The sequence below is a fragment of the Schistocerca americana genome, chromosome 4 (genome assembly GCF_021461395.2).
Source record: "Schistocerca americana isolate TAMUIC-IGC-003095 chromosome 4, iqSchAmer2.1, whole genome shotgun sequence".
NCBI classification, from domain to species: domain Eukaryota; kingdom Metazoa; phylum Arthropoda; class Insecta; order Orthoptera; family Acrididae; genus Schistocerca; species Schistocerca americana.
Genome location: NC_060122.1, coordinates 26,512,452 through 26,526,324, shown reverse-complemented (window position 1 = coordinate 26,526,324; position 13,873 = coordinate 26,512,452). Strand labels below are relative to the sequence as shown.

General features: G+C 38.8%; 1 protein-coding gene across 1 annotated transcript in view; it reads right to left on the bottom strand.

Moving 5' to 3' along the window:
- The window catches only part of LOC124612899 (vitellogenin receptor-like), a 232,698-nt gene that overhangs the window by 18,731 nt on the left and 200,094 nt on the right, over positions 1-13,873 (bottom strand). Inside the window, exons 32-33 of the mRNA XM_047141363.1 lie at positions 9,405-9,523; positions 8,807-9,012 (exon numbers count right to left, since the gene is read on the bottom strand). Coding sequence (XP_046997319.1) covers positions 8,807-9,012; positions 9,405-9,523 — 325 coding nt within the window. The remainder of the gene's footprint in view (positions 1-8,806; positions 9,013-9,404; positions 9,524-13,873) is intronic.

Below are 13,873 nucleotides of genomic sequence, written 5' to 3'. Positions count from 1 at the left end.
AATGAGACAGAGAGGAGCATTATAATGAGACAGAGAGGAGCATTATAATGAGACAGAGAGGAGCATTATAATGAGACAGAGAGGAGCATTATAATGAGACAGAGAGGAGCATTATAATGACACAGAGAGGAGCATTATAATGACACAGAGAGGAGCATTATAATGACACAGAGAGGAGCATTATAATGAGACAGAGAGGAGCATTATAATGAGACAGAGAGGAGCATTATAATGAGACAGAGAGGAGCATTATAATGAGACAGAGAGGAGCATTATAATGAGACAGAGAGGAGCATTATAATGAGACAGAGAGGAGCATTATAATGAGACAGAGAGGAGCATTATAATGAGACAGAGAGGAGCATTATAATGAGACAGAGAGGAGCATTATAATGAGACAGAGAGGAGCATTATAATGAGACAGAGAGGAGCATTATAATGAGACAGAGAGGAGCATTATAATGAGACAGAGAGGAGCATTATAATGAGACAGAGAGGAGCATTATAATGAGACAGAGAGGAGCATTATAATGAGACAGAGAGGAGCATTATAATGAGACAGAGAGGAGCATTATAATGAGACAGAGAGGAGCATTATAATGAGACAGAGAGGAGCATTATAATGAGACAGAGAGGAGCATTATAATGACACAGAGAGGAGCATTATAATGACACAGAGAGGAGCATTATAATGAGACAGAGAGGAGCATTATAATGAGACAGAGAGGAGCATTATAATGAGACAGAGAGGAGCATTATAATGAGACAGAGAGGAGCATTATAATGAGACAGAGAGGAGCATTATAATGAGAGAGAGAGGAGCATTATAATGAGAGAGAGAGGAGCATTATAATGAGACAGAGAGGAGCATTATAATGAGAGAGAGAGGAGCATTATAATGAGACAGAGAGGAGCATTATAATGAGACAGAGAGGAGCATTATAATGAGACAGAGAGGAGCATTATAATGAGACAGAGAGGAGCATTATAATGAGACAGAGAGGAGCATTATAATGAGACAGAGAGGAGCATTATAATGAGACAGAGAGGAGCATTATAATGAGACAGAGAGGAGCATTATAATGAGACAGAGAGGAGCATTATAATGAGACAGAGAGGAGCATTATAATGAGACAGAGAGGAGCATTATAATGAGACAGAGAGGAGCATTATAATGAGACAGAGAGGAGCATTATAATGAGACAGAGAGGAGCATTATAATGAGACAGAGAGGAGCATTATAATGAGACAGAGAGGAGCATTATAATGAGACAGAGAGGAGCATTATAATGAGACAGAGAGGAGCATTATAATGAGACAGAGAGGAGCATTATAATGAGACAGAGAGGAGCATTATAATGAGACAGAGAGGAGCATTATAATGAGACAGAGAGGAGCATTATAATGAGACAGAGAGGAGCATTATAATGAGACAGAGAGGAGCATTATAATAAGACAGAGAGGAGCATTATAATAAGACAGAGAGGAGCATTATAATAAGACAGAAAGAAGCATTATAATAAGACAGAAAGAAGCATTATAATAAGACAGAAAGTGAATTCTTTATTGTAGGTAACTCATTGTTGAGGAACATAGTTGTACCAAACCCCGAAACACACGTTTGACCTGGAATCAGGATGCATCAATTGCATACACACCTAAACAACGTCTTAAACTCAAGAGAGAACGCAGCAGATAAGCATAGCAGAAGTCCAAAAGGTGTTTTTATCCATGTGGGAACAAATTCACTTCGAAACAACAGTGAGGAAGAAATTGTAAACCACACAAGAAACCTCATCTGACTGGCCAGAAGACTCTACCCGAATTCCAGAATAATAATAAGTGGCATTGCGTACAGAAGATCTGCGAGTGACAGCTATGTGCAGAGAATAAACAGCAATTTTAAAGAACAGTGCAATAAACTAGGAGTCTTTTCATTGATCCCAACAAATTTCTAAGTGCAAAGTGTCTTTCGAAAGATTGTCTACATCTGAATAGGATGGGCTCAAAAATATTCAGTAAGATGTTTGTAGATATTTGCCAGATCATAAAAAATAAGGGAAACTTATAAGTGGTGATGGGGGTGAAAAAACTTGTGTACCATTAAGGAAGACAGAACCAAACCATTATCTGGCAGGAAATGTGCTAGTGATAGTCGAAGTAGGTATGTTATCCACTGGAATATAAATGGCTTAAACATTGGTTCTTCTAACAATAAAAGCTCCAAAAAAGATGAATTGGAAATCATCCTGTCAGAATGTGCAAATATTAAAGTTGTTTGTTTAAATGAGCACTGGTTTACTGAAGACACAATTAAAATTCTAAACAAAATAGGGAACTTCGGATTAACAAGTCGCTTTTGCAGAAGAAACAAGTCATGTGGAGGCTCATGTATACTTCTACATAGTGATATAAATTATGAGTCCAGAAACTGTTTTAATTATTTAAATGAAGAATGTGTGTTCAAGAGCTGTTGTGTAGAAATAGTGGACTCACTAGCAAATGTTATAATAATCTCAATATACAGAATTCCTGGGACGTCAACAAGACAACTATTCTTATCTAAGCTTCAGATTATGCTAGAAGACCTTTGCAGAGGAAAAAAGAAAAAAGTTGTAATAGCTGCTGATTTTAATATTGATATCACATGTGATAGTAGCCATGCGTCAAGTTTCACTGATTCAGTAAAGAAATATGGTTTCAAATTGAATTTGTTTGAATCTACCAGAGACAATGGGAAATCAGCAACATGCATTGACAATGTTCTAACTAATTATGTATATGAAGATGTGTATAAATTTTGTCTAGATCTAGGTATTTCAGATCATTGTGCATTGTTCATTGAGCTGCCACAGACACACAGGAACATTTCACGTATGAGAACCCATATGAGCAGGAACTTTAGCAAAGAAAACTTGCTAACATTTAGTGAGAAGCTAAGAGATAAAACATGACCTTTTGATTATTGTAACTCAAGTGATGAAAACTTTGAGAAATTCCTAAACAGTTTTCTTGGAGACTTTAATGAAACATCTCCACCTAGACTCTGCAGCAGTAAAATAACAAATACAGTAAAGTGGATTACCCAGGGCATAAAAATTTCCAGTGTAAGGAAAACGCAGCTGCACAGAGAACTAAAATATAATAAAGATATTGATTTCATTAAATATGTCAGACTCTATAAAACCATATTTAAAAGAGTTGTCAAGGCAACAAAACAACCAGTAAATAACAGGCTAATTTTAAATCATAAAAATAAGACAAAGGCTATGTGGTCTGTCATTAAATCTGAGTTAGATGTTAAAGCCTGTAACCAAGAAATTTCAAAAGTTGACATTGAAGGAAATACTATTGTAAATCCAGCTCAAATACCAGGGCACTTTAATGAATTCTTTATAAATGTATCAAAGTCTGATGTTGATGTAACAGATTATCACAACAAAGTAAATCCCTTTGGCCTAGGCGAAAACTCTGAAAACTTTACAAAATTCGCAAAAGTTTCTGTGGAGGATGTAGAAAATGCTATTCTAACTTTAAGAAACAAAAAAATCTGCAGGTTGGGATGGAATACCCACCAAAGTTATTAAAGTGGTACACAACAGAATTGCAAACCCACAAGCTCAGATAATAAATCAATGTTTCGAAGAGGGCTGTTTCCCAGAGGCACTGAAATGTGCTGAGGTCAAACCACTCTTCAAGAAGGGATCAAGAGAGATCATGTGAAATTGTTGTCGTACCTCTATTCTCCCAGTCCTATCTAAAATATTTGAAAAACTTGCTGTTGCACAAATCCGAAACTTCATTGCAAAATATTCTGTTATTCTAAACAATCAATTTGGTTTTCAGCAGGGTACAAACACCATTGATGCAGTAAACAGTTTCATTGAGAAAATAAGCACATCATTAGACAAGAGAAATAAGGTGGCAGGAATTTTCTGCGAGCTCACAAAAGCCTTTGATTCCGTAAACCATGCATTACTTGTTCACGAACTTGAAAAGTATGGCATTGGCCACAGTGCCCTAAAATGGCTGAACTCCCACTTACCCAACAGAAAGCAAAGAGTTAGCATTTCTTCAAATGGCACATAATATTTTTCTGATTGGAAAAAAATATCTCGGGGTGTTCCACAGGCTCCATATTAGGCCCAGTCCTATTTCTCTTTTATGTTAATGACTTACCATTAAATATCATCTCCCCATCAGTTCTGTTCGCAGATGATACTTCTGTCTTAGTTGAAGATCAGGACTCAGAAAAAATTCCCAAATCTGTGATCAGTACCATCAGTACCTTAGAAACTTGGTTTCAGCTAAATGGGCTGAATATAAACATATCTAAGACTCACATGATGCAGTTCAAAACCAAACAGTCAAAATGTGAGCAGATTAAGATTGTACACAACAACCAAGGTATAGAATAAGTTGACTCAATCAAATTCTTGCGTTTAAATATAATATAAATTTGAGCTGGCAGGCACACATTGAATACCTGGCAAACGAACTGGGCAGCTTTGCATTTGCAGTGCAAATATTGTCAACTGCAACTGACATGGACACACGAAAAGTAGCATATACAAGCTACTTCGAATCCATTATTAGGTATGGTATTGTTTATTGGGGTAACTCGACGAACATAGTGCAGATACTAAAAATACAGAAAAAATCATATGAAATATGTGCACTGCAAATCACAAAGAATCATGTCGACCATTATTTAGAAAACTAGGGAAACATTCCACGTGGGAAAAATATATCTAAAAACAAAGATGATGTGACTTACCAAATGAAAGTGCTGGCAGGTAGAAACACAAACACACAAAATTCAAGCTTTCGCAACAAACTGTTGCTTCATCAGGAAAGAGGGAAGGAGAGGGGAAGACAAAAGGATGTGGGTTTTAAGGGAGAGGGTAAGGAGTCATTCCAATCCTGGGAGCGGAAAGACTTACCTTAGGGGGAAAAAGGGACAGGTATACACTCTCACACATATCCATCCACACATACACAAACACAAGCAGACAATTGTAAAGGCAAAGAGTTTGGGCAGAGGTGTCAGTCAAGGCGGGAGTACAGAGCCAAAGATGTTGTGGAAAGACAGGTGAGGTATGAGCGGCGGCAAATTAAAATTAGCGGAGATTGAGGCCTGGCGGATAACGAGAAGAGAGGATATACTGAAGGATATACTGAACTCCAGAGATGGGAACTTGCCCTTCAGTATATCCTCTCTTCTCATTATCCGCCAGGCCTCGATCTCCGCTAATTTCAATTTGCCGCCACTCATACCTCACCTGTCTTTCCACAACATCTTTGGCTCTGTACTCCCGCCTCGACTGACATCTCTGCCCAAACTCTTTGCCTTTACAAGTGTCTGCTTGTGTCTGTGTATGTGTGGATGGATGTGTGTGTGAGTGTATACCTGTCCTTTTTTCCCCCTAAGGTAAGTCTTTCCGCTCCCAGCATTGGAATGACTCCTTACCCTCTCCCTTAAAACCCACATCCTTTCGTCCTTCACTCTCCTTCCCTCTTTCCTGATGAAGCAACCGTTTGTTGCGAAAGCTTGAATTTTGTGTGTGTGTTTGTGTGTCTATCGACCTGCCAGCAATTTCGTTTGGTAAATATATATAGTTTTTAATATATTTTTCCCATGTGGAATGTTTCTTTCTATTATATAAAAACAAAGATGATGTAACTTACCAAATGAAAGTGTTGGTATGTTGATAGACACACAAACAAAGATTATTATATTTTTGTATACCAGACATGAATTATTTGAGGGAAACCATTTTGTCCATTCACACAATACTAGAAACAAAGAAAATTTTATGCTCCCCTCTCAGCGCCTCAGACTATATGCCCAGGGACCTCAAAACATGGGAATGAAAATTTGTAATAAATTAAAAGGGAACAAGTTGATGCAGATGAATTTAGGTTCACTTAAAAGACGACTATATGAGGTACTGACACTGAAGTGTCATTACTCAGTGGATGAATTCATGCAGGTCAAACTGGAAATTTGAGCTGGGTACAATGTGTTATCCTTATAGTGATGTTATTTATTATAGTGCTATTATTTATTAATGCAAAAATAATTGTAATTGTTTTATAAATTTTTGACATGTCTCCTGTACGCAAACCAAATGGATTGCAAATGTACATCACGGAGATGAATAAAACACAATACTAATGAAATAGCAAACACCAAAATTTGTAAACAAAAAGTGACAACCCAATGATATAGTTTTGCAGGTACATTCAGTGGTATGTGGATACTATTTGCAAAATATTCTGTGAACATACTTTAAGTAAGAAAGCATCATGCCTCAAGCTTAAGTTGTTCTGCATAAGAGTATCATTAACAAGTTCTTACAATTTTAAATAATTCCTCTGAGGTATAAATTATCTTCACTTGCATCATGTTTGTTTGGGTTCAATAACTAAATATTGAAAAGTTTAATGTGTCCATAACCTTTTGCACCCTGGCCCGCACGATCATGCAGGTCTTATTTAAAATTTGTCCCTCTGTATTGCAATAATTGAGCACCCGGCATGTGTTTGGTAGCTTGCTGGTTTCATAATGCACTGACATAGGGCAGCAGATAACTTCAGAATTTGATGAGAAGACAGAGCCATGTGTCTGTGCTGCGAGGTAAGTACAATGTGTGTTCCTCCATTTCATTAATTTAAGGTAACGCTACATTACTTTAGACTAAGAATGTTTCACTTAACATTCTTAACATGACTAAACAGTGCACGAAGTGCCAGTTACATTTTGTAAATGTTTATATTTGGAGTAGCCTGATTGTGCATCTTAGGAATTAATGTTGCCAAGCTTTGATGCTAACCCGACTTTCACATGCAGGAGGTACAGTAAATATTCGCCCTATGATTTACGAGCTAATAGTACTGCTTTTATTTTTATATACAAATAAAATATCCTTTCGTCTTTTAAGGTTAACAGATGAAGAAATAATTTAACTTATTTTTGGAGGATTCTGATGTGACCGACCTCTCCAGTGACGACAATTTTCAGCCAAGTATATCATCGTGCAGTGTTGTGGATGACAGTGATGATTCTGGTGCTTGTAGGGGTGAAGATAACAGGAGGTACAACAAATTATCTGTTCCAACTTGAAGCAGAATGCTTCTGTTCCACAATCAGAAGTTTGCATTCAAACCACATCATTCTCAATTCAGATTAGTGTCACAGATTCACTGTCAGAACATGCCTAAATAATAGACTGCTTGAATTCATTTAGATCAAACCTTAAAGGTTAAACCTTAATAAACTAATTCTGGACATTTACTTCTAAATTTCAGAATCCACAAATGGTTGGTACATCACAGCAGTATTTGGTTGATTACTTTAGTGACAAATTTTATGACATAGGTGCATTGTATACTATGTATGTACAGTGCAAGAAAGATAGTGACGTCCATAAATACCACTGTTGTGGAACTAAGGTTTATTGACATGAACTTAGCAATGGGCTGTATCCCTTACCCTAGATTACCTGTGTATTGGGAAAATGGTCTGGCCCTATCAGTTTTAAGTGGGTGCCTGTGTAGAGACAGGTTTCCCTGACTCAGATAAAACATTAATTTTGTTGACACGTAGTCGACTCCAGAGAGAGCGCATATAAACAAGCTGTGGAAAGTGTAACTGGTCATTGACACTGAACTCAGTGCCAAAAGTTGCCAAGGAATCACAACTTTTACTCTGCATATGAGCAAATGGTGCCTTCTTGGATTGTCGTTCACTGAAACGGTATGTCAAGAACAGACCAAGGCCTGTTGGACTGAAAAATTGTTGTGGGGTCTTCCTCAGGAATGATGATAGACAGATTTACCAAGTGACAACACTCCACTATGAGACTGAAGTAGGGGTCTAGGTTCTGCATTTGTGTTGAGACTTAGTGAAACATTGCCCCAGAATGTTTTGCATACTTTGACCTATATTTTATTACAATTCCATTGCTAGAGACTATACAGAAAATAGGAATTGTAACCATAGGCACCATCACAATGAATCACATAAAATATGTGAAATTAAAAGGGAAAGCTCAAAGGGTTTATTGCCACTAATATGTCTGTTGTGATGGGATGGGATGGGAAGAAAATCAGAAAGTTATTTAGCATCAACTTGTGTAGGAATAGAACCACTTGCAAACGCAAAAACAAGGTGGCAAGGAGCAGCATGAGTATGTGGCAACTGACTGTCCGAACATTTTCTTGTTTTGAATAAAGTTTTATAACACTCGATCTGTTGATCCAATGGTTGACATTGGATCAACAGATTGAGTGTCATAAAATTTTGTTCAAAACAAGAAAATTGACTCAAATTAATTCTTCACTTTGTGGACTTTAGCACTCTTGGTAGCAATAAAGAAAAGATCGCAGAGGAAAGAAAGTCCCTAAATGGTACTCCTGAGAGACAGAATAATCATGCAGAAAGTGACAATTATAAAAATTAACAACTTGAAAAGAAAAAAATGAAAATTTGCACTCCACCGGCAAAACCAGTTGTAGACATCTGTTACAATGGTTATCTTCACCAAGGTCTTAAGATCTTGCAGATATGAACACTGCAAAAGCAGGACAAAGTCACACTGCATCTAGTGTGACCAACATTTGCGCATGTCCAAAGAAAAAACTGCTTTCATGTAATCCATATTAAAAATTAATGTGTGTGTGTGTGTGTGTGTGTGTGTGTGTGTGTGTGTGTGTGTGTGTCACAAATCTTCCATTTGTTTATTGAAAAGACCATTAAGACAATTTTCAACCACATTTAGCAAGCTCCTCAATTTTTGCATACCTTGAATCCAAGTCCCTGAATGTGACCAGCTGCCTCTTGTATATGTAGCACACAACAGCCGCCAGGCACACCACCAACAGCACAATCACAAGTGCTATCAGCACAGAGGTATCAGACTTTTCACTCAGCCAGTCAGCAACCGTAGTGGTTTTCAAACCACCCACAATTCCTGGGAGGACAAATCGTGGTTCCGAGGCCTTTGCACCCTGCAAACGTTCCAAATTTTCAGCGATGTCACATTTCAGCTAAAAAATTTCTTTAGTGCCAGCAGGATAGGAAATATTTAGAAGCTAAATATTCACAGTAGTGTCAGGCAATATCAAGAACTGAAAGTACTCTAGAAATAGTTTCCGAGAGTTGGAGGGACTAGTACACGTCCCAGGGCTGACAATGCACTGGAACCAACAGTGGTTGTGTTTACCTGTATCTAGTACCGTCAATATGAGCTAGACTACATAGTGGACCAGTAGGTCTTGTTCTCTGATATATTATTGCAGCGCTGTAGTTATTACCAACATGCTGTCACACACCCATTACTGACTGCTTGACACTACTCCAGACTACTGTGCTTGGAGAGTGTCCCCAGCAGAAACTTTACCTCATTCTTGCAGCGGATGTTTTCACCTACAATCTGCCCGTCTGCACACAGGCACTTGGCACCTTGAGGAGTGATTGCACACATATGGGAGCAGTGGTGATGCTTGCAGGGGTTCGTGCCTGCAAATCACAATGGCAGTTAGCATTACTATATTCTATATTTGTATTGGCACATTACATAGTTTAGATTTACAAGGTGACAATTATTAAACCACAAGAAAAAAAATCATAACTTCTGAAAGGTTTGCATTAGGACGTTCAAACTGCACAGCTAGCTGCAGGCAGGATGGGAATTAATATGCCCATGCGCATGAGCCTTGTTGGCCATTTGCACATGAAAATGTCATGGTAAAGTGTGCCTGAGCATATAGTGCTTTTGAAGACCTACTATGTAAGCAATAACAGCCACACTGCAGCTCAAAGGAAGTTGGGGACTGAGTTCAAGCTGAAAACAACTGGCCCAAGAGTGCTAACAATCAAGAATTTGATTTGCAAGTTTGAGAGAATGGGTAGTGCTTGCAATGACAGTGTCAGCAATGCCTGTCATCCAAGAATGGTGAAATGCCTGAAACCATTGAGAAGACATGCACTGTGTTTCAAACCAGCCCCAGAAAGTGGGAATCAAGCGAAGGGGATTGCGACGAATAGTTGAACACCCGCATCTCTTTCCATATAAAATTTAAGCCCATGAGCTATTAAGTCCCTGGGCCATGAACAATGGTGGAGTTTCACCAACACTATTGTCCACAGAATTGACGAAAAGGACTTCAATCTGAATATGGTTTTGGTTTAGCAACTAAACCCACTTTTATTTGGATGGGTTAGTCAATATGCAAAACTGGCGCATTTGGGGTACTGAGAATCCACATTTCATGGTCGAGAAGTCTCTTCATCCTCAATGGGTGACTCTGTGGTGTGCAATGTCCAGTCACGGAATAACCTGTGAGATATTCATTGATAGCACAGTGGCTACTGAACAGTATATGAAGGTTTTGGAAGATTATTTCATTCCCATTATCCAACGCGACCCTGATTTTGACAAGATGTGGTTCATTCACGCCCTTATCGAAGCAGCAAAGTGATGGCTTGGAGGAGCAGTGTGGGGACTGCTTTCTGGCTCTAGGGTACCCAGACACAGCTGGCTTGAGCCTTGACTGGTCGCCATATATTCCTGATCCGAACCCATGCGACTCCTTTTTGTGGGGCTATATTAAACACATGGTGTACAGCAACAACCCCAAAACCATTGCCGAGCTGAAAACAGCCATTCAGGTGATCGACAGCATTGATGTAGCAGCACTTCAGCAGGTCATGCAGAATTTCACTATTTGTCTGCATCACATCATTGTCAATGATGGCAAGTATATCTAATATGTCATAACATGAATACCAATATCTGTAGTGATACGAGGTGTGGCTAGAAGAAAACCGGACTAGTACTGGTGAAACAATAAAACGAATGCAATAAGGCTGAAAGTCGCGTGGCCTGTCATGTGACTCTCGCTCCGCCTACTGCTCGAGTTTCATCTGCCTCCTGCACTCAGTCTGCCCGTGCCGTCTGTTTTAAGTAGTTGACGTTTTGTCTGTGCGTCGGAAAATGTTGAGTGTACAGAAAGAACAGCGTGTTAACATCAAATTTTGTTTCAAACTAGGAAAATCTGCAAGTGAAACGTTTGTAATGTTACAACAAGTGTACGGCGATGATTGTTTATCGTGAACATAAGTGTTTGAGTGGTTTAAACGATTTAAAGATGGCCGAGAAGACACCAGTGATGACACTCGCACTGGCAGACCATTGTCAGCAAAAACTGATGCAAATATTGAAAAAAAAAAAAAAAAAAAAATCAGTAAACTTGTTCAACAAGATCGCCGTTTAACAATCAGAGCAGTGTCTGAATTAACAGGAGCTGACAAGGAAAGTGTTAGGCAGATTCTTCATGAAAGTTTCAACATGAACAAAGTGTGTGCAAAAATGGTTCTAAAGTGTCTCACAATTGAACAGAAGGAACGCCGAAGAATGATTTGTTCTGACATCCTGGAAAACATTGAAAGTTATCCCACCTTCTTACAAAATGTTATTACTTGCAATGAATCGTGGTTTTTTACATACGATCCCGAAACTAAACGCCAATCGATGCATTGGAAAACTCCTGGTTCTCCACGACAAAAAAAAGCACGAATGTCAAAATCGAAATTCAAGGCAATGATGATTGTTTTTTTTGACATCAAAGGGATTGTGCACATTGATTGGGTACCAGAGGGACAAACAGTGAATCAGCATTACTACATTAGCGTCCTGGCTACCCTACGTGAGCGAGTACGGAGAAAACGGAACGATTTGTGAAGAAAAAAGTCATGGATCCTTCACCAAGACAATGCCCCAGCTCACAGTGCGTTGTCAGTGAAGACGTTTTTGGCAAAACACAACATTCCCACCTTAGATCATCCACCCTACTCACCTGATTTGGCCCCCTGTGACTTTTTTCTTTTCCCTAAAGTCAAGTCAGCTTTGAAAGGAACTAGATTTGAGACTGTTGAAGCAGTAAAAGAAAAAGCGACGGAAGTAATGTATGGACTTACCGAAAATGATCTGCAGCATTGCTATGAACAGTGGAAAATTCGCATGGAGCGGTGTAGAGACCGAGGAGGAGAGTACATTGAAGGAGATAACATGAAATTGTAAATAATTGTAAATAAATGTAAATAAATGTTTCTCCAGCATCAGTCTGGTTTTTTCTAGCCGCACCTCGTATAATAGAGGGAAACGTAAACGCTGTAAATTACTGTATACTTGCTCGAGTGTATTAGGAAACAGAACAGCTGTTTTTGTGTGTATGTATGTGTCTGTCTGTGTTTCTATCGACCTGCCAGCGCTTTCGTATGGTAAGTCACATCATCTTTGTTTTTAAATATCTGTAGTGATGTTTACACATTGAATAAAGTGAGTGCACGCCATAGTTTTTAACTAATTTACTTTTTTTTTCATAGAGCTCAATAATTTTCAACCTGTACATTTTGTCCTACAGATCCAATGATGGAGAACACATGAAACAGGAACACAAAAAATTTACAAAAATAAAGAAATGCGATTGTTCCTTCTATGTGAAACATAACAAGGTGGAACGGTTATATTTGTTTTATCACCACTAATGTATTTCTGTTCTGTTCCATATACAACAATATGTAGTACTAACCTGGTCAAACAATGAAAATTGCTTTCAAATTACTGTATACTTGCTCGAGTGTATTAGAAAACAGAACAGCTGTTTTAAAGACGCCACTGCTGCTGCTCTTACATTAATCAGTTGCTGTCTAGCCCTTCAAACAAAGTGTTGGTACAAAACTGACAGTTGTCCGAGTTCTCTTTACGTGTTACTGTGACAGAAAACATGTCATTTCAATGCATGTAGAAATTTTACCATTGCCAGAAACACTCAAACCAATTTTACAAAGCCTGGGCTGCAGAATTACACAGGTTGAGCAACCTTTGTAAATTTGTCACTAGTACCCATCATGAATCTTGCACTCAGCAGGTGGTGCATGTTATTCATCTAATCCCGGCTAGGGAAAAGATTGCAACAGCAACTCTATGTGAGAATCCAACACTTACAGATGTGCTTAATAAAGCACAGTCCTTTGAAGTATCACGGGCCACAGGCGATCAGATTGCTCTATAGGAGGTGGGAGGGGGTGGAGGGGGAGGGGGGGACACGTTTGAAGTAACTCAGTTGACCCCTGTAAGGCATGTTGCAAGTGTTCAGGGTGATGGGGAGTCATGGCAGCAGTACAACCTTCGACTCCGTCACATGGGGCAGTGTCGGTTACGGCCATGGCAGCAACAAGCCGCGTCACAATAGCGGCCGTGTACCCCCCCCCCTGTCTTTCCCATACTGCTTCACTCAAAGTGAGCGTGTTGTGTACCCTACGTATTGGGTTGTTTACAACAAGTGTCTAAAAGAAGTCCACATTACATCTATGCAAAACTACTTCAAACATGGCAGACACAGTAGAACTTGTGGGCAAACTGTATCTCTACAGTGACTGTTTTACCAAACAAACTGTTGATTTGCATGTGTTTAATAAACCTCTAAAAATGCAAGTGGACACAGGAGCTGCAGTGACTAGTAAATATGCAAATGTACGTAGACTCTGGCTCCCCTCACCTCACACAGATTCTATCGTAGCTAACTTCCATGGAACCTAAGTGATATCAGGGAGTGTATTTTTACGAGCAAGAATTAGTGAAAATTCTACACAAACATGTTACCTTAGCAAGCACTCTTGTTGCATGCTTTTGTTAAGTCAATACTTTAACCTCAACTGCACTGAAGTGAAAGTACACAAGCAATCCTGTCTCCTCTTATTATAATGTGAAAGCCTTTCAAGTAAATATGTGGAGGTAACATATTGAGCTACTAACAGAATGCAAACCAAACCTATTTTAACTTGTCTAATGATACAATATAATAA